Source organism: Leiobunum rupestre, chromosome 10 (assembly GCF_980474605.1).
Source record: "Leiobunum rupestre chromosome 10, qqLeiRupe1.1.hap1, whole genome shotgun sequence".
NCBI classification, from domain to species: Eukaryota; Metazoa; Arthropoda; class Arachnida; order Opiliones; family Sclerosomatidae; genus Leiobunum; species Leiobunum rupestre.
The window spans coordinates 39,495,240-39,514,719 of NC_143393.1; the positions used below are offsets into that span (position 1 = coordinate 39,495,240).

Sequence of the window (19,480 nt, forward strand, 5' to 3'; positions counted from 1 at the left end):
TTTCTAGCGCGCGTGCAAAACGCTCGCGCGAAGAATATACTAATAAAGCTGGGTCTTGTGACGTATGTGCAATATTTTAATAAGTTGGGCAAGACCACTTTTTATTTTAGAAAATCAACTATTCATTTTTGACACTTCAGTTCGACAATTCTGGCCAATAGGTTATCTCGTATCTTCATTCCGTTGCCTTGGCAACGGCAAGGTTTCAACTTTCAAAAACCAAGACTGACAAAAAATATGGCGTAGGAAAGTGCCACCTGTTGGGTTATAATAAATTTGGCATGTAATTTACTACATTAATTTTAGCTTCTTCAAAGAAAATTGTTTCCCCAAATTTAAGGACACATATTTAAATAATTTAAATGGTTCTATAGGATATTTTTCTGATTCGGCCACGGAATCAGTAGCACCTACATTTTGTATCCAAGCCTAAACTCTATGTTGGGGAAAGCGGCCATTGAGAAATAACGTGTAGTCAATGACGTCAATCACCACGCTAAAGTTCAAATTGTTTGGCCGTTCTACTAATTACTTCTAATTAACTACGAAACGGAAAGCAACGAAACTTTATATTTCTGTATTTTAAAAGTACGCGCTTCGTTTAATAACAAAATTAAGGCGGTGAAGAATAATTACTCTTTAATATAAATTGTTGGTTTGTCTCAACATTTAACTTTTTGAAAAACCCGCTTGGGGGTTTTACTCGTTATGTTTTCGCCTAGAAGACCTAACGGTTGAAGAACCACGTTAATAAGAAAAAGTTTTATGATGCAGATGGCGCTACACAACACTAGGGAGCTTTCCAGCTTCTATAATAACGGAGCGTTCCAATTAACAGGTGCTATACCGAGCACGCGTCACGTTCCGTTATTAAATAAAAGCGACATCATCATCATATTCGGAGCAAAAATATTTCTTATTGTAATAAAAACTTGTTGAGACCCAGCCCCCTGAATTATTAGCTTTAAAAGTCGCTTGATGACTTAGGTCTAAGGTGGTTCCTTGGGTATTAGCCTAGCTGATTATTATAAAATTGAGTAGAATAATTTTAGTTCAAATACCGTGTCGTTACCAAATCCCTTTAGAAGAAATGAACACAATTTTTCTATAAATCTTCGGAAATTCGATGGATTTTAAAACAGGAACTTTCTTGTAAAATTGGTAAGACAGCTTTTGTGGGTAATTTATAGTAAGATTTAAAGATGGCCGCGCCCTAAAAAGACGAATTAAGTCTTGAGGATGTATTATATACTTACTAAATTTGTTAATTACGTTAATATTTGTTTTACCAAGTTAACTAATTTAAAAAAGCAAAGGCTTAGAATTTCAAATAATATTCAATTGGACATCAGTAAATTAAATTTTCTTGCTTTAAGACTTTTTAAAATAAGGGACTGTTTTGTCAAATCGATCAATACTATTCGTGACCAAAAACTATCGCTACGCCCCCTTTATTTGGCCATTGAAACCTAGATGGGTAGCGGCTAAAGCAGACGCTATTAGTTTTTCCTCATCGTTATTCGTAAATTGGACTTTATAAATAATGATACTTGAATTTTAATATAAATTTGGTATATTTTAATAAGATTATTTGAGAAAAAAACGTTCTTATGACTTTTTAATTTGTTTGTAGCAGACGCTAGATAATAGGTGCTACCTCAGAGAAGCTAGCGCCGTTACGCCACCAAGCGAATAGAAAACGCTAGTGTACTATTAAGGATATGACGTCACTTTATTACAACTAAAAGTACCTTTTTAATGTTTAGCTTTAATTGGCGTCAACTAAAAATATAAAAATAAACTTTAACGGTCTTATTGATAAAGCGTATTTTATTAATAACGTCCGAGGCTGGCCGTGATTAAACCAACCACGTTTTATTATAGTTCTCGCGTATAACGACATCAGCTTGCCTATAAAGTTAGGCTGTTTATAGTTTTGGGGAAACTGCACCGTAAAATGTAATAGCCTTCAAGTTCACTTTCATCAACTTGATTGGCCTGACTGGCTCCCGCCACACTAAAATAAATGGACTTTTAATTACATTTTCAAATGAAATATGGCTCTCGTTTCACTGGCTTGAATCTAAACCGGATATTTCTCGACTCTTAAAAGTGTACTCAAAATATAAAGCCCATTATATGTTTTTATTATTAAAATTATTTTTAAGAAATAATTCTGAAAAAAATTATTATAAATTTTTATACTTCATCTAGTGTGACTAAACGTCGTAATTATTCCTAGTTCTTTTTATATAGTAAGGTTTTTTTTAAGAAAAACATTTAGTTTATATAGTAACTAACCTTAACCTAGCATATAAATTACCCAAAAAAACTATACCTAGACATACATGAATTTCATGTAAATGTAATCAAAGATAATATAACTACGTACCCTAGATTCTCGTGAGGCTTTTACTGAGTTCGCGCCGGAAGTCGGAAAAATCGGGCTCCATAGCAGGGTGAGAAATAAGGAATTTCAATAGATAACCCAAGATTTTATTATTTACCTTTAGTTTTCTTTCGTTTAGAAAATTTTTTAGAGCTACAGGCATGATCCATTATTGTTTTAAAACAATATAACGCAAAAATATCTGGTATCTTGAAAACCGCGAGTCAAAAACCACGGTGCAATTTTCACTAAAACTTTACGTTTTAACTATATTTCGGTAGCTCTGCCAGCTCGATGGAGGCAGTTTTTTCCGACTTCCCCCGGGAATTCAGTAAGAGCCTGCGTTTACGTGAAAGTGCTTGATTTAGAATCTAGGGTACGTAGTTATATTATCTTTGATGTAATCAGCAACCAATGAATCTGGCAGCGTTGCCAACCCGTACGATAATTATCGTTTTGTACGATAAATTGAACGTCAATTGTATGATAATTCAGTCTAAATAAGCTAATATCGAGGTACTTTTCACACAAGTCTGGAAAGCATATAACACTATACGCTTTCACCTATTTTTTCTCTGCACAATTTTGAACAAAGTAAATAATGAATAAATCTTTCTCAGGATAGGATAAATATATTGTTAATTAAACTCAAAATAATACATAAAATTTGCAACAATATCGTTCTTATGGGAATGATTCTTTAAAATATAAAAGTTTTTAAGGGTTGGATAATTCTGACAATAAAACGATAATTTACGGTTGCTGGTACGATAAAGCTAGTCGATAAGGTTGGCAACGCTGGAAACTGGAAAACCTGGGCTGCGTTCAGTAACTCTAAAAAAGCTCAGCGCTGAGCTCGACGGTCTGCGGTTTTTTACTGAACGGTTTTTTTTACTTCCGGTTTTGATGTCACGTTGCCCGTCCATTGAGCAACAAAGTCATCGGCTGTAAGAGCAGGTTTTTCCGTTGCTCAACGGTCACGTGACGTCGCAGCACGGTGTAAGGCTAGCTGCAGACGCCGCAACAGACGATATTTTACAAAATTTTCAACAAGCGTATAAAAAAGCGTTCAACAAGATCCTACGTCACGTTAGCAACGGTCTCAACGAAAATCATTTTTCAAATACTTCGTTGAGAGTAGCCCACATTTCGTGTTTGCAAAGGCCTAAGGCATAAAGACGCAAAAAAAAATGTCCAGCGATAAAACCTCGTATCAGTAATATTTGATAAAGATGCTCCAGGTGTGTTTGAAGACGTAAGAAAGGTTGTATCCATCTTACCTTCCGTGCCAATTTTTCCAAGTTTCTATTTTGGGACACGTGTGATTGGAACTGTTGTCCTCGTCCGGTTCGGACATGGAGTCGCTTTTGGTGGTGGCACCCGAAGGATGTCTCGACTGTTCGTCCGTGTCCTGGCCGTCCAGGTCTTCTCTCGTCGTCGTCTTGTTGACAGTTTGATTTCCCGTCAGATAGTCCTTGGCTAGAATCGCTTCTTGCAAAGACATCCACTTCACGTTGTTCGCCGCCAGAGGGTTGTTATTGATTTCTGTCGCCAGGTTAGAACGTAGCGTTATTCAAATCAATCCCGTATACCCATTTCGCATCCATACCAGCCCTTTTATGTCAAACGCGACTGACAAAAAAACTATCAATCTCCTATAACCATGCCACCATATTGACCAAAATATATCTTGCCATTTATCGTACACAAATTTTAACCATGGAGGATCTAAACTATAGAGTGCACTCACAAGGAAACGACCCGAGGTGATTCTCACCGATTTTGTTTAAATTCGGGGGATAAGTAAGTACCTTTACTTGAATTTACCAACATTTTGCTAATTTACCAACATTTTGCTAATTTGATGGCATTAACCTAAATTTGGCCACTTTATTGGCATTTAGCAATTTTATTTCCATAACCAAAATTTTGTCAATTTACTTGCATTTATCTAATTTACACATTTTACTAATATTTACCGAAATGAATACGCATTTACCCATTTTTACCCATTTTAAATAATATAACTCAAATTTTCTTGTATTTACTCAATTTGCTTTTTTCTTCTTCAAAATTTACACGCATTTACCCAATGTACATTTTTTTAATATAATCTAATTTTTTAATATTTTAAAATGTTTAAAAATCTGAGATTTCTCCATGTTAATTTTCATAGGGAAAAATAGGTTTTAAGTTATCAAAAACATTTTTGGTTGCCATGCCAAAACTAAAAAGCCCGTCGAAACTTTTACTTTTGGGAAATTTCAAGTTATATAAAGGTCTACTTATCCCCAGAATTTAGATCAATATGTGGAATTTTTTATTTTACGTTCTTAACATAGATCCAGGTCAGCTATTTTCTATAATACAATTACTCTTTTGTATTATTCACACCTCGACAACTAGGCTGCGCTTAAGTCGAAACCGTCAACAAAAACCTTAAACGGTCTTTGAAAAAACCTTATTGAAATTATAATTTTAGATATTGTATGTTTCTAAGCTTAATAAGCATTATTAAAAACTGTATTTCCAAGTCTACAAGGACCACGTCGTGGATTTTAAAGCAAGTGGCAAATCCAAATAAAACGCCTCGGATACTTAACCGTATTACTCTATCGTTGGCCGCAGCAAAAATATTTTAAATTTATCACTCGACGAGAAGATCCAGCAATTTCTCAGTTTGACCAAAGAAGCTCGTAACTATTAGAAAAGTAGTTGAGTTTCTCTTCAATTTTTTTCAAACTCGGGGGTTGAGTAGGCCTTCATGTACCTTAAAAGTTCTTAAAATTAAAAGTTCGTTTTGCCATGGCAACCAAAAATGTTTTTCACAACTCAAATTTAAACTTTCTCTACGTAAAAAAAGCACAGAAAATCACGATTAAAAAATTAAAATTTTAGGAAAAACAATTGGGTAAATCAACAAAATTGGATAAATCGATAATATTGGGTTAAACCAATTAAATACAATCCGTGATTTTTCCATGCTATATTACGTCGAGAAAGTTTAAACATGAGTTGTGAAAAAAACTTTGTTGCCATGACCAAACGAATGGTCATTGAAACTTTTGCCTTTAAGAGCTTTCAAGGTACATGAAAGTCTACTCAACCCCCGAGTTTGAACAAAATTTGAGGAGTAACACCTCGGGATGTCTTCTTGTTAGTGTCCGCTTGCAAATATACGGCACCTAATCCCGTTCGTAAACTCGAGAAATCTCAAGCAAACAGGCCAAATACACTACATTAGAGGAATTGGCGAAAACGACAAATATTGTACCATCCAGGTTCTACATTAGAGCAGCCACTCGCTTTAAGGTCACAGCCCTTTGGTTCTCGTCGGATTGTACGGGGTGCGCCATCTAGCGCAGTTTCCAGGAAGAGTGAAATAGATGGAGTCGGTTTGTTGATGGATCTATTGTGTTTCCCGTTTCTTATCGCCGCGAAAAACTAGACTGGAAACGGCCGAGTTCCTTTTCCGGGCACTAGTAACCCCTGAGTAACGCAGCCTTCACCGCGTCCCCCTCCTTCAGCCTCCCTTTGGAAATGCTAGTTTTGTTGTTTACCTGACACGGACGTGGTCTCTCTCTTGGCGGCATTCGTCTCCCATTCTTCCAAAATCTCTGCAACGAAAAGAAGAGAGATGAACAAGAAATTGTCGTCAGAAAAACTTCTCAAGCTAAGAAAGGACCGCGTTCTTGGGCATAAAAATGATCCATGGAACGAGCAATCTTCTTCGAGCTAAAACGCTTCTCCGATAACCAGAGAATCGATTCCGAAATTTCTGGATTTTTTTCGCTTTTACTTCGGCGGGTCACTTCGTATAGCGGTCAGGTAATCACTATTTATAGAACGATCAACGCCTTTCGTATAAAGGTAATAGCCTAGCTCTCTATTGTCTCTTGTCCCATCGCGATTTAAACGCTGTTTTTAGGATTTCAACAAGGAAGATCCTTTCACGGGGATATCGCCATAAGGAACCGAATTTTAAATACCCGGATCCTTACCAGATGGCGCCAGCAGTCGGAAACGTAAAAAGTTTAAATTATCCCAAAAACTCGAAAATTGTTTTTGGCGTTTCTTTTGTTTACAATTTTTTACATAAAACATCGCTTAAAATAATGTTAGAAGTAGTTTTTTTTAATAAATCGGTAAGTATTTAATCACTTACCGTCAAAACTAGTTTTGTTAATTTTCCAAAAAATAAAATGCGGAAAAATTTCCAGAAAATTTTCCGCAAATCGGAAAAATAAAAAATTGAAACCCAAATTACTTTTTAAAGGTTTTTAACTTTTTATCGATATAAAATGTCTAAAATCAGTAAACATACTACAAAACATTAATAGTGTTACATTGTTAATCAGTTTAAACTAGTCTAGAGGTTTAGTTTTCCTTTTATATTCGAAAAAATGAGGCGAAAATTCCGCTTTATTTAAATTTGTCAACAATATATTAGACTAATCATGGAATTAAATTTTTTTTCGGAAAAATACGGAAAATTTTCCGGAAAAAAGGTCTTGGTCATTTTCCGACTTACAACACTAGACAAAACGTTTAATTTGTCGCCATCTAGTGTAAATAAAAGCGCCAAAATCGAACCTATAATGACTTTGCTGTTAATGTTTGATTTCCTGTAAGCAATTTGTAAATCGATCTATATTTTCCTCAATCTGGTTAAAATATTTCTTAAACGGTTTTAAAATTTTTGGAACAATCTATAAATGCGGGAATAAAACCCTAAATTTATTCCGTTTATTTAATAAATTATTCATTTCGGTATTTCCGAAAAGCCTGAGCAATTGTGCGGTTAGTTTCATATCTTTCACCATTTCTCTGAAACTGCTAAAATTAAATAAACATTTACGATTTAAATACAAATCAAAGAGTCCAAAAATGATAAATAACTTGGAAAGCAATTTGACTAAGAGAAACCCAAACAGCGAAACATCTCTTTGCGTTATTAAAAATTGGGTTGAAAAGTTGTTTTTTAAAAATCATGAATATTTCAATTTCTGTCTTAAAAAAAGCATTAGACAGTGTAACTTTGAAGCTTGACTTTTTGAGAGTGAAAAAAGTCTATTTACAAAAGAGCTTTCCGCCTAAAAAATGCTATTCCCAAATGTAGATTTTTGTTTATCTCCTCAACGCAAAAAATGCACCGAAAAACCTAAATTTTAAATTACGCTCTGTGAAAAATTTCGCGAACCAGTTTCTTCCAAAATAGGGCTCTTTTTATTTACTTCTTCTTTCCTCACCGCTAGGGTTCGCGGTGTCGCTTGAAAGCCACCTATCGAGGCTAAAAATTCTTTTTTTTTCTCTTTATATTGTCATTTCCTGTCGATATTTTACAGGTGTAACTGTATAAATGCCTTCAACCCACTGGCCAGTGACAAATTATCGATAATCAATATAGTCAAGAGGTCCTTATTCCGTCGGGGGTGCACTGACGGTGAAATAAAAAGGTCTGGCTGAAGAAAGAACCCCCTGTCTAGTGTCTGTAGGCCACAAGCTTTTCTTCTTCCCGACTAGCGTTATACGGAATCTTGTTTGCTACCCTAGCGGACCTGTAGAGAGTTATTGGCGAGAAAAAATACCTGTGGTGTCTCTTAATAGAAAAATGGTCCTGCATCCTTCGGAAACAAGAAGTCGGTAGATACTTTGAAGAGGAATGTCCGGTAAACAGGTATCGTAGAGGGCGGCCATGGCGTGCAGAAGTTCATTGGGGTTAGCCTACGAAAAGAAAATAAAACGCGTTTATTTAAATTTTTCAATCGCAAGAACGGGTCGTTATTAGCTAAGCCTGAAAACGACGCGAAAAATGATAAATCAGCAAAGCACCCCCACCGTCGTTATAAACCAAAAGGACCAACAGTAAAACATTTTTATGGCTAGCTTAAGAGCGAGGAAGGCTAGTTACGGGTCGTGAAAAATGCTTTAATATTGCAAACACATCGCGAATGCGGTGGTTCGGTCTACAGAGAAATTCTTGCAAGAAATCTCGTCCTAATCGTGGATTTAAAACAATTCGTGCATGAATCTCCAAACGATCCCCGAGCACGCGATTGTTCTTCGCGGGTACCCCACGTTTTGGAGGGGAGTCTCGGTGGACGGACATAAATTTTATTCTCAGCCGTCGCAAAAGCCTTTTACCCACGAGGACGCGGCCAAGGCCCGAATATAAACCTCGGCAATGCGGAAATGCGACTATGTAAACGGAGCCTTCTCCCCCTTCGAGGGCTATTTACGTTCATCATCATTCTAACCCTATAGCAGTGTGTAGTGAAGAGCCGCATGGGCGTACGCCCCACCGCGAGGTTTCCATTCATAAATATTTATTGCGTTGAATCGCGTCCCCATCCTCACCGTTAGATGGAAGTAGAAAAGGAGACTGGGGGACACTTTGCATTTTTATATTTTATTGTAAACTCCCGCTCTACGGTCGCCATTTCGACTAAAATGTTTCGGGAAACCTTGCCCGAGATCGCGAGGCGAATGGTTTGTGTATTGCTTTAGCGACATTTCCTGGATTCGTTATTGAAAGGGAATCCGGATTCCAGGCGAGCCAAGGCTTAGTATTTGGCTCGAGGCGAAGCCTCGCCTTTTCACGCGCGGTAGCTCTCTATTTGTATGTCGATATCCCGTCGTTATACATCGGTTATTAAAGGCGCTCATGCTTAAGAAATATCTAAAATTGCCTTTCGGGACGCTGCACGTCAGATAACGCTATAAATAGGCCGTAACGAAGTATGGAGCTCGCCATGAGAGATCAGTTTTCTCCTTCTCTGTAAATCTAGGGCTACTGGATTACCTCGAACCGCCTCACTCTGTGCAAAGGGTGGGCGACTCAAAAATAAGCACACCTCGAAGGATGCTTACAGATGGTTGGAACACTTGGATAGGCCGTTTGAACCATTTCTAGCCTATTTAGTCTTCGCCTTAAGGGAATTTAATGTGGGTTTTTGACATTTGCCTTGTTAAAGACGTAATTAACTATTATTTATTTTTATATAAAACTATTTGCTACGCAGCTGTTTATAATTTATTAAAGCTTCCATTTTGTAAACTTTAATATAATGTAACCGCGTTAAATACTTTAGCTAGTCAGGGAAAACAGGGAATTTTAAAGTAGGCCTACAAAGTCCGGGAATTTTAAGAATTTGGACGTAGGCCTACAAAGTCAGGAAATTTTAAGAATTTGTGAAAAGTCATATAATTTAAACTATAACCTGAAGAGTCACCTACACTGAAATAAAAGCTGAAGTAAAAAAGATTAAACTCTGATAAAAAAGTAAAATATTAAGATCCAAAATGACAAATTTTGGACTTAAAAAAAGATCATGGAAAATTTATAAAAGTGGTCAGGGAAAAATCAGGGAATTTTAAATGGATTTTTTTGTGGCAACCCGGCAGTAGTACTTCCAACAGATTCTTAGATAACAGTTGCGTTATCTGAACCGAGTTTATAATTACGATCAGGAATCCATGCTTCTACTTGGAATGCTTATGGCGGCAGATTTTCATCTCGATGTGACTAACGGTTTTTTGACGTTACTCTGTTAACTCTAGGAGCAACAAACACAACACCCCACACAAGGAGAACGCAACCCGTCAAAAGTCGTGGATTTTCTTGTGTACCTTTTTCATTGGCTAGACGCTTTAGCGCCTGCTGCCGTCGGAAGGGGAAAATTCGGAAATTGTCTTCCCCCCGCCCGTAAAACGTTCATCGTAAAGGCTCGTGACGCTCGTCCAATGAAATTCGTACACAACCCTTCGTTAGGGTGTTTAAAGGCTAGCTGCGTTCTCCTTGTGTTTGTTGCTCCTAGGTTAACTTAACAAACAACAACGTGAGAGGGGAGCGCGCGCAGAGGGGATTTTTTATCTCGTAGGTGGGGCCAAAGCCGTCAGAGTGATCTTACCATACGCGATACGGCAGGATAAGCATTCCAAGTAGAGGTATGGACTCTTGTTACGATAGATCAGATTATTGAATCTGATAAGATTAATAATGGCAAATCAGTTCAGATAGGTTACTTGAGATAATGAATAAGATACAATTTGAAATCAGATTGCTGAGTGAGGAAAATATAACAGAGAAACACAATTGTTCCGTGAAGGATAGTGATTACTTCAAATGTTTCGGTGATTTCCGGTAATTTTCTTAAGTGATTTATCGTGATTACCTAATTTGTACATCTGATTTCTTAAGTCCCTACCCCTCGCGTATTTAGATAACTTATTTTACATGTAAAATGATGAATTTCGGTGGCCGAGGTCGTATGATCATTTCATTAGCACTTGTGTTGCCCATATAAAGATAACACAATAGGCAAGTTAACAATTCCCATTTGGGACTTCGCGTGGTAAACAACTACCAGGCGTGAGAAAATAGTCCCACTTACTACGCAAAGGATAGGAAAAGGAAAAGCCTTGGCTGCAGATTCGTGTCTGCACATAACCCTAATTACTTTTTCTCCCAAAGCCTTTTTTATGCGTACTTCGCCAGCACGTAAGGTGGCAGTAAACTTCACCCGCGACTTTAATCTAAGTCTGATAGAAGGAGCGCGGACCTCGTATACCCACTTTCAACAATACTGTCCGCTTACTAAGGTCACGCGTCTTCCGGTAGTTCCTACGTTTAGAGCGCCCCATAACGGTAGGCTCGCCAACTATTTAGGTGTCACTCTCCATAAATCATAAAAGAGTAGGAATTTCCCTACCCATTTCATTATCGAGGAGGGGCGACCGGGGCGACGCGAAAATTATTTTTAAACTGCCTTTTTTTGTCGTTGGAGGGCGCCATTGGTTCCACCTTCCCCCATTTTTAAATTAAACTCAGCCCAAGTTCGTGCCTCAACATTTCATTCCACTCTTTTAAAACCTACCTACTCATTTTTTCGCTAGATTTATCGCTAAATTAAATTTTTGGTTCGTTAGAGAGCGGCGATTTTCAGGAAGAGAAGTTTTAATTTGTTTTAATTTTTTCCCAGTTCCCATTTTATTTTTAGCAGTAGATGAGAAAATATGTCATTTTCGAAAAGTCGTTAAGCCTATTCGCGTTTCAAATGATTGAATCTTATCCGGACACGATCCGATACGACCGAAAGCTCTTACTTATTAAGCCTTTGCGCCTCTGTTAAACCTTAATGGAATTTAATTATCGGCCTTTATTAATATAATTCAAATATACGTAAATTGGAATAGGGAAAATGGATTTATTTGAAACAATTCAATTTGCCTACATAAGATATATTCTGAGATAGACTGTCTAGGATCTTTAATAGTAGTGTCCGAGCTGGGATTCATTCAAATTGAAATTTCCGCTTCGCTTAATCTCTTAGATTTATAATTCTACTGAATGTCAAGCCTTTAACGATTCTAAACAAATTTTGCTATATCTTAGGAATAATTATTTTGTTATAGCATTTAACAGTTAATTACGTCACTATCATTGCACAATCATCCGCGCGAAAGCTACCCGAATTACTAATCTTAAAATATTATCTTTACAGAGCCGCCTTATCCATAAGGCAGACTAGGCAAAGTACCTAGGGCCTACGAAAATTTTAGGGGACATTAGGGCCTACGATTCCATATAATAGGGCCTACGAAGGTCCGAAAAGTCAGTAAATTAGAGATTTTTGCCTAAGGCCTACGGAAAGGTTAAAACGGCCCTTCATCTTTGTCACGAGAAAGTCCTTTTTGATTGCCGATATAATTAGCAGTTAATTTCTTAAAAAAAAAACAAAAGAATCGTAAGCCATCGTATGAGCTAAATCAATCGTGTTCTACTCGAAACTTAGTTGATAAGTTTAAAAAATCAAAGAATGGATGTGCAATTAGGAGGTATGGACAGGGCAGTGCAGAGGGGGGAAATCCCCAGGGCCCGACGGAAAAGGTGCACGGATGCATTCTTTTTACGGGTCCGATACGATAGGGGCCCATCGTCTTGCCCTACACTAGCACCTTCCATCTAGATGACATAATTTGCCCCTGGACCCTAAATGTTTCTGCACGACCCAGATTTTTCAATCGCCTGTGTGGTTATTTTAGTTTATAAATATCTTTTGAAATGGGTAATTTTGTAGCAATAGAAAAATATTTATACTTCAACAAATGTTTAATGAAACGACATAATTAGAAACGGTGAATTAAATAATAATCAGCTAGGCTAATCAGGCCCGTCTTTACCTAATTGGAGGCCCCCTGGGCAAAGCTATGGACGATCTCTTGTAACTCCACCCAAGTTTCTAACCTCCAGTGCGAAGTCCATCGTCGCTCTAATCTACAACTATCTGTTCAAATAGTTTCACTTGTCCTACTAAAGCAAAAGCTTATTCTGAATTTAAAAACAAAAGTCTTTATTCGTTTTAGATTTACCCTGTCTATAGACGCGACTAAATACGAAGTTTAGGATTTTCGAGCAATGTTAAAAACATTTTTTTTATTAAAATTTCTTTGGCATTTCACAATTTGAAAAATGGGGTCCTCCAGAATCTTGCTTAGGCCCAAGTCATCTAGCGACTTTTAATGCCTTAAACAGGTGGCCGGGTTAATTTCGTAATTACTGTTTTGATCAATAACGTCTTTTTTATAAGCTTTTCAAGATATGCAGTTTCGACACTAATTAAAATGAAATAGAATCGCGTAACATTGTGGATTAATTATCGACTGAACACTGTCATTCAAACAGAATGCCATATGCCTGTTATCAGACTTAACTTTGCTTGGCAGTAAATACAACTGGCTTTCATCAACACGCGATAAATCGCTTTAGGGCACTTACTTGTTAGTTAAGAGAAATTTCAAGCAGTCAATATCTTAAATTCCCACTCCAATAATCGACGAATCGCGCGTTATACATCTAGCGGGGCCCGTCGGAAGTTCAAACTTTATTTATGAATCACCAATATATTGCCTATCTCACCCCTTTAATGATTTCCTATATAGGCGGAAAAATTGGGGAGTCTATGAAGTTGGGGTAAAACCCAGCTTTCTCAATTTGTTTCCAAAAATGGGGACGGGCTGGAAAAAAAACGTTAGTATATTGGAAAAGTCTGTCTCCCGGCGGACATTCTCACAAAAATAAAACCGATTTCGAACTGTATCGGCAAATTGCTCCTTCACAACTGGCAATTTACGCCGAATATAGTTTTAGGTTTGTGTTCGAAATTACGTTTTGGTGAAGTGAATTTAAAGGGGGAAATTATCTGCAGTTTTAGATCCCCATTCTCCAGTTGGGGTAAACACTTCAAAATGCGGTACGAGTTCTATAAAATTTTTAAAATAAACAGTACTCTCGATACATTATTTGGGGTAGGTACATTTGTCCGAATTTCAATCGTCCGAACCACCGAAATAAAAAATGTTTCAATTGTTCGAATTGGACAACTTGTTTGTTTCATTCGTCCGAATCGGTAGCATCACTTGTCCGAATTCTGTCGCTAAATTAGTATTTCTTATTGCTGTCCTATTATGTCCATTTTTCCTTTGGCCGATATAGTAAGTGGGAATTGCGTTGAATGTTGTCGATATTTTAGGTTCGGTTAGGTTAGGTTCACGTTAATGTTACTATTTTCTTATATTAACAATATAAAAAAAACAACCAATTCCTAATGTTCGAAAAAACGGAAAAACGATTAGTCGAAAAAATGAAATTCTACAGTAGAGTTAACATAAATTGAACGACTAAATCACCAACAAAAGTTGTGATAAATTTTTCGGGCAAATGAAATACGTTTTCGGATATACGATCCTGTTTTCCAGCATTCGGAAAAATGATCATTCGGACATTTGTACCACCGTTTGGACGAATGAAATTCGAACAAATGTACCCAAATCCATTATTTGTAAAGGAATATTATTTTTTAGCTAGAACGAAATCGGGGTTATGTTATTAAAAAAGGTTCGGGAAGTGCAAACCTTAGACCACTGTCCATAAACCTACTTTATTTGATGCGAGCGCCATATCGTGCGCGATATACATGGTTCACGTAATTCAGAATTAATTTAGAAATTTTACGCTGAGTTAAGAACGTCGAATACGCTGGACCAAAGAGTATGAAACATTAAATATAGCGCGAGACCTGACATTTTTTTCAATTGCCTGTTTAATCCATTCACCGACAGATGGCCCTTTCAATATACTTTCCCTAGAAAATACCGATGCACGACGAGTTTTCGCCTCCGTAAGAAACGCCTTATAGAGTTGTGGATCGAGCGTATTTATTAAATATCTATGATTTAGATATAAATATAGATTTTCAACGATCTTATATCCATCTACAATAGAGGGCTCTCTCTGACTTAATATAATACAGACGATACATCTACTGATATTGCGTCGTCCCCAAACCGTGTACGTAAAATAACCCGGAAGGATCATGCTTTGAAGCATTTCTATCGTGGGAATATTTAGCAAAGTACGTGTACAATCTTTCCACGATACTCCGGCCACCAACGTGCAAAATGGCAATGGGAACAAAGTTTTTTTTGTTCGGCTCCTAATTTAGATTCCGGACTCTAGGGGAACATGCGAGACTCAAACTCTTCCCTAAACGCGATTGGAGAGAGAGAGAGATAGTATTTTCTTAATTAACTGCGAAGAAAAGGGACGATGATAGGCTCTGTTAAGCCTAACTTTAGTTACTTTACTAGTCTGGACGAATTTAGCTTCCAATAGGAGTTCGCCGCTGCTTCTGGAGGGCACCAGATGGCGCGTTCTGTGGTAATTGTTCTTCAATTTACCCCCGACCCAGAAAGTATACTATATGAAGCCGAATAAAAAAGGAAACCCAGGCAGTCATTAAGGAATACCCCTACCTTCAGGATCGTTAACAAGCCTTGGTTTACAGGGTAGCAACTGCAGTCTTACGCAACTCGAAGCCTACCGCCAGAGGGTGTAATACTATATCGTATTTTCCATCTTAAACAACCTAATAGCAGTTGACAGTCCTTATGAAGGGAGACATATTCGACATAAATTGTGACAGCTGTAATTCGATCCTCGCCTTTCTTCTCTACTGACTTAAGGGGTGCCACGGGATAAAGTAGCAAATTGCAGTTGAAAGCTGGATATACAATTTCAAATCTATTTGTCCCTTTTGGGCGTGTGAGATAGGAAGCCTAAGTTCCCATCAATGTTATTATTGATGATACACGGTGCAGTCCATAGCTTATTTCTTCAAATTTATATCAAATCGTTTGGGAGTGGGTTTTTGGGGGTCCGTCCGCGAGGCTCTTTATATATAACTGGGAAAATGAAGAGAATTACCCTTCTAGGTTCTTGACCTCAAATGCGTCATCTTTGTAGTTGTTCTCCCTCTATAGTCCCGCTTTTCATGCGGTTCGTGTTAAGCCTTGGCGTACGTATTTTTATTTACAACCCTAACTTTTTTTTCCCGCTGTTTTTATGGCTTTGGGATGAGCTGTAGCAAAAATAGTTTTTCCGGATCCCTCGCGTTGAAAGGCCCGGAAGAAGGTTTTTTTCATTACATCCTTTCCGTAAACGTGTTTTCACGAAATATACGGAATGGCGAAACGCGAAAGTTATAGCTTTCAATGAATGGTTGTGTTTTGGCTTTGATCCGCTTGACTGAAAACGTCGCTCATATACTACTCCTACGGTTTATCAATAAATCTTAAATGCAAATAATGGATATCCTACTTCAACAGTGACTTGTGTGCCTTGATTAGTAGGCGACACCTTTATTAAAAGGTTTTTGTGACAGGCTAATATCGAACTGCAGAAGTCCATAATGTTTTTATGCCATAAAAGTTAACCTTTGAACCGTGGAATCAGTTACCTCATTATGGCTCAAAATTTACCTAACGATGTAAAGTTTAAAAATTTAACTGCTAGGAGCTTTAATTATTTATAAACTATATTTGTATTTATTATAGATTATATGGTGTATTTTTCTCTAGGCAAACAAATAGATAAAAAAGGTTTTTATTGTTTCTTTTATGAAATTAACCATTCCAAAATAAATATAACATTTCAAATTAAATATAAATTTATGAAACAGCAACATAACCTATGGAAGCGAACTTAAAGGTTCTTCCAAGCTGTTAATCAAAATTGTATAAGCGCAGAAATTCGCTTTTGACAAGCCGTTTTTTCAACTTAATCCGCCATAAATAACATAGTCTAAATATCTTTGGATACGAAAGAGTTATCGTCGGTGGGAGGGTGCTACTGAAAAACCTATTATAACAAGTATGCGCCCATCCCCCCCCCCCCCGCAAAAAAACATCTCATTAGTCTTGTTTCGTTTTAATCCGCTTGAGTGCGTCACTTGCAAATGATAAATTCTTCAACACACATTTTCCGCTTCCCAATTTCCCCATACATTTTTCTCTGCAACAACTTTAAGCCTTGGAAACCTTTTTCGCGTATGTTAAAACAAAATAAAAATGTTACGAAGTACCTGTCAGTTTTGTAGAGGTTATTTTCAAGTTCATGTGGTTATAATTAATTATCAGGTTTTAAGGGGGTAATGTCGATGGTATAGTAGGACCTTGACCAATTAGTATCCGATGAAATATAACGTATTTTATTTTACGGGATTTATATTCATCTTTTTATACTGTTAATGCTAATTCGCTATTGTCTTTAAGCATGTACAGTCCCGATCAAAAGTTTCTGGCCGTTTTCTCTTGGCAGCCATTTTATTTATATTTTAAGTAGAGAGCCGAATGGGGGCTTCTATGAAAGAATACCCTCACGAAAATAATATGCAGTGAAAATAAATGCCCTACCGCAATTAGGGCAAAGCCGGAAATAGCCAAACCCCCCCTAAATGACGTCATGCAAAAATAAGTATAATTTGTCGTGTTCGAAGCGTCCAAAAATCCGGAAACCAAATCTGGTTTCATTTTTCAAATCGGATATGTGGTTGTAAAGTTATTGAAGATATAGTGATGACGGAAAACATGAAAATTAACCCTTATTTAATTTTTAAGTGAAACAAAGCCCTTAAGAAAGGTTAAACAACATTTAAAATTAAGAAAATAAAGAACTTCGTACCCTAGATAGGAATTAAGAAAGCATACCGATTGACGGTTTTGCAAAGAAACGATTACCCACTTCCGGTTCGTGACCTCCGAAAAATCGTCCTTCATCGGTTGCTGTTGGACCGTGGACGATATCTATATAGTTGGTTACCATATTGGTAACTATGAATCTAATTTTTTCGGAGTTCCGTCAGGAAGTAGGTAATTGCTACTGACTAAGCGCGAGGCAATGATTTCCAATGTAAGGTGCGGGGTCTATATTATCTTCGGCCTAATGTAGAAACATTCGAAGATTCGGAATTCGAATTTCTTTCAAAAGTCACTTATCTCGACTTACCATATCATCATCGGAACATAAAATTAAGTATTAGAAAGTAATTATTTTGAAATTTGAATTTGAAAGTCAAATTATCTCTTATCAAATTGTCTGTAGGAAATAACAAACCGTCATTAACCGATATTGTCTATGGTCATGTACTTAGGGGCTGATCACTATCCGTAATCAATGTACAATCCTGTAGCTTCTACTGTACTAAAGTAATTACATAATCGATTACAGATTTAGCACTAGTCGCTGTAATCGGTTTACAGAATTTGAGGAAGTGGTTAGCCTATCGATTGAAACTCATGGCCAGGACCGTTATGTCATCGAGGGCTGTTCTAAGTGGAATTTTCAAGGGAGTGCAGGTGAAGCTCAAGGCGATGAGCCCTATCGTAACGGGGCCCTAAAAAACACGCTTCCGGGCCCTTTTTAATCGTGCCCTGCGGGTTTTGTCTCCTCCTCTCGTACCGATTGAAAATTCGAGCATGACAGTCGCTGTTCAGCTCAACATAGTAATTCTCCTTAAGTATAAATAAATACTTTATTTTAGACGTATTTCAGTTTTCATTTAAAAACGCGTCAACAACAATGGCATCCATCGGCTTAAAGGGTACATTATAAAGTCGTTAAGTAAAGTTTTATTTTTTGGGGTTGAAACTTTTGGGGCCGAAAACAGCCGGGGTTGGAGAATGAGGAAAATGGTTTTATATTTTTGGCAGCGCTAGCGTGAGTGATTTCTCTCCAGCCTGCCGAAATAAATGAGACGAGAACGTTCGCCGCTACTTCTCAACGCTGATTTTCTTCGTAAAACTTTCAGTTTCGCGCCAAAGAACGATTATGATAATGGACGATAGCCTCAATACTCTCAACCTTACCATTATGACAAACAACATTCATTTTGTTTTTTACTCTAAGTAGCCCTTTTCAATTTCCAAGTGAAAGTTCATATATTTACCCCATGATTCACGACTTAACCATCAGTCTATCATTTTGCTCCTTAAGCGACCGTGCTAGTCCTAATAATTACTGATAGCTTTGTGTAAAGTGACGTAAAATTGACGACCAGTCCAAAATGATAAGTGCCTCTGGTGGGGAAAATAGGCGAGGTAAAAACAAATTATTACCAAAAATGTGTGGTCATAAAAATATCACCCAAGTAACTGACAAAAAATGATTATTATAAACTTATAACTAGGTCCGATGAGAGTGGGCCCGGGGCCCCTGTAAAACATAAACTCTTAGCCCCATAGAGAACCGTGAATACTGAAGATAGTTATCCTTTTTAGGAGAGAAACCCGGAAGAAGTGTACCTCGTTTGTTCAGTCCCGGGCCCTAGGATGCACGGGCCCCGCTAATTATAGTACCGGTTTCCCCCTCTGTTATCGTTAAATAGCGTTGAGATTATAATCTCGAATGAAACGCATCATGCAATTAAGGGGTTCCCAAATGGCCGATTTTTAGGAAATGGCCATCTTGACCTTCAAAATGGCGATTTCGACCTTCAAAATGGCGATTTCGACCTTCAAAATGGAAAATTGTGCACGTCTAAAACCGACTTAATTTTATTTTAAATCGTGGTTTATAAAGATATTTTATCGTTGGAAATATTTTTTTAAGTGTCAGTTCGAAGCAACTGTCCTCAAAACGAAAATTTCTCCATCAATCAAGTATCAATTGCTTTTAAATCCATCCTGAGCTTCTCGACCAGAGCGGTTTTCCAAAACGTTTTCGCTGTCTGCGGGTTGACATATCGGTTTCGCTAA

The 19,480-nt window shown here is 37.3% G+C and overlaps 1 protein-coding gene across 1 annotated transcript in view; it reads right to left on the reverse strand.

Moving 5' to 3' along the window:
• LOC149925659 (uncharacterized) overlaps positions 1-19,480 on the reverse strand; it is a 113,917-nt gene that overhangs the window by 31,770 nt on the left and 62,667 nt on the right. Inside the window, exons 2-4 of the mRNA XM_090160272.1 lie at positions 7,978-8,113; positions 5,950-6,006; positions 3,670-3,934 (exon numbers count right to left, since the gene is read on the reverse strand). Of these exons, the coding sequence (XP_090016398.1) occupies positions 3,670-3,934; positions 5,950-6,006; positions 7,978-8,113 (458 nt within the window). The remainder of the gene's footprint in view (positions 1-3,669; positions 3,935-5,949; positions 6,007-7,977; positions 8,114-19,480) is intronic.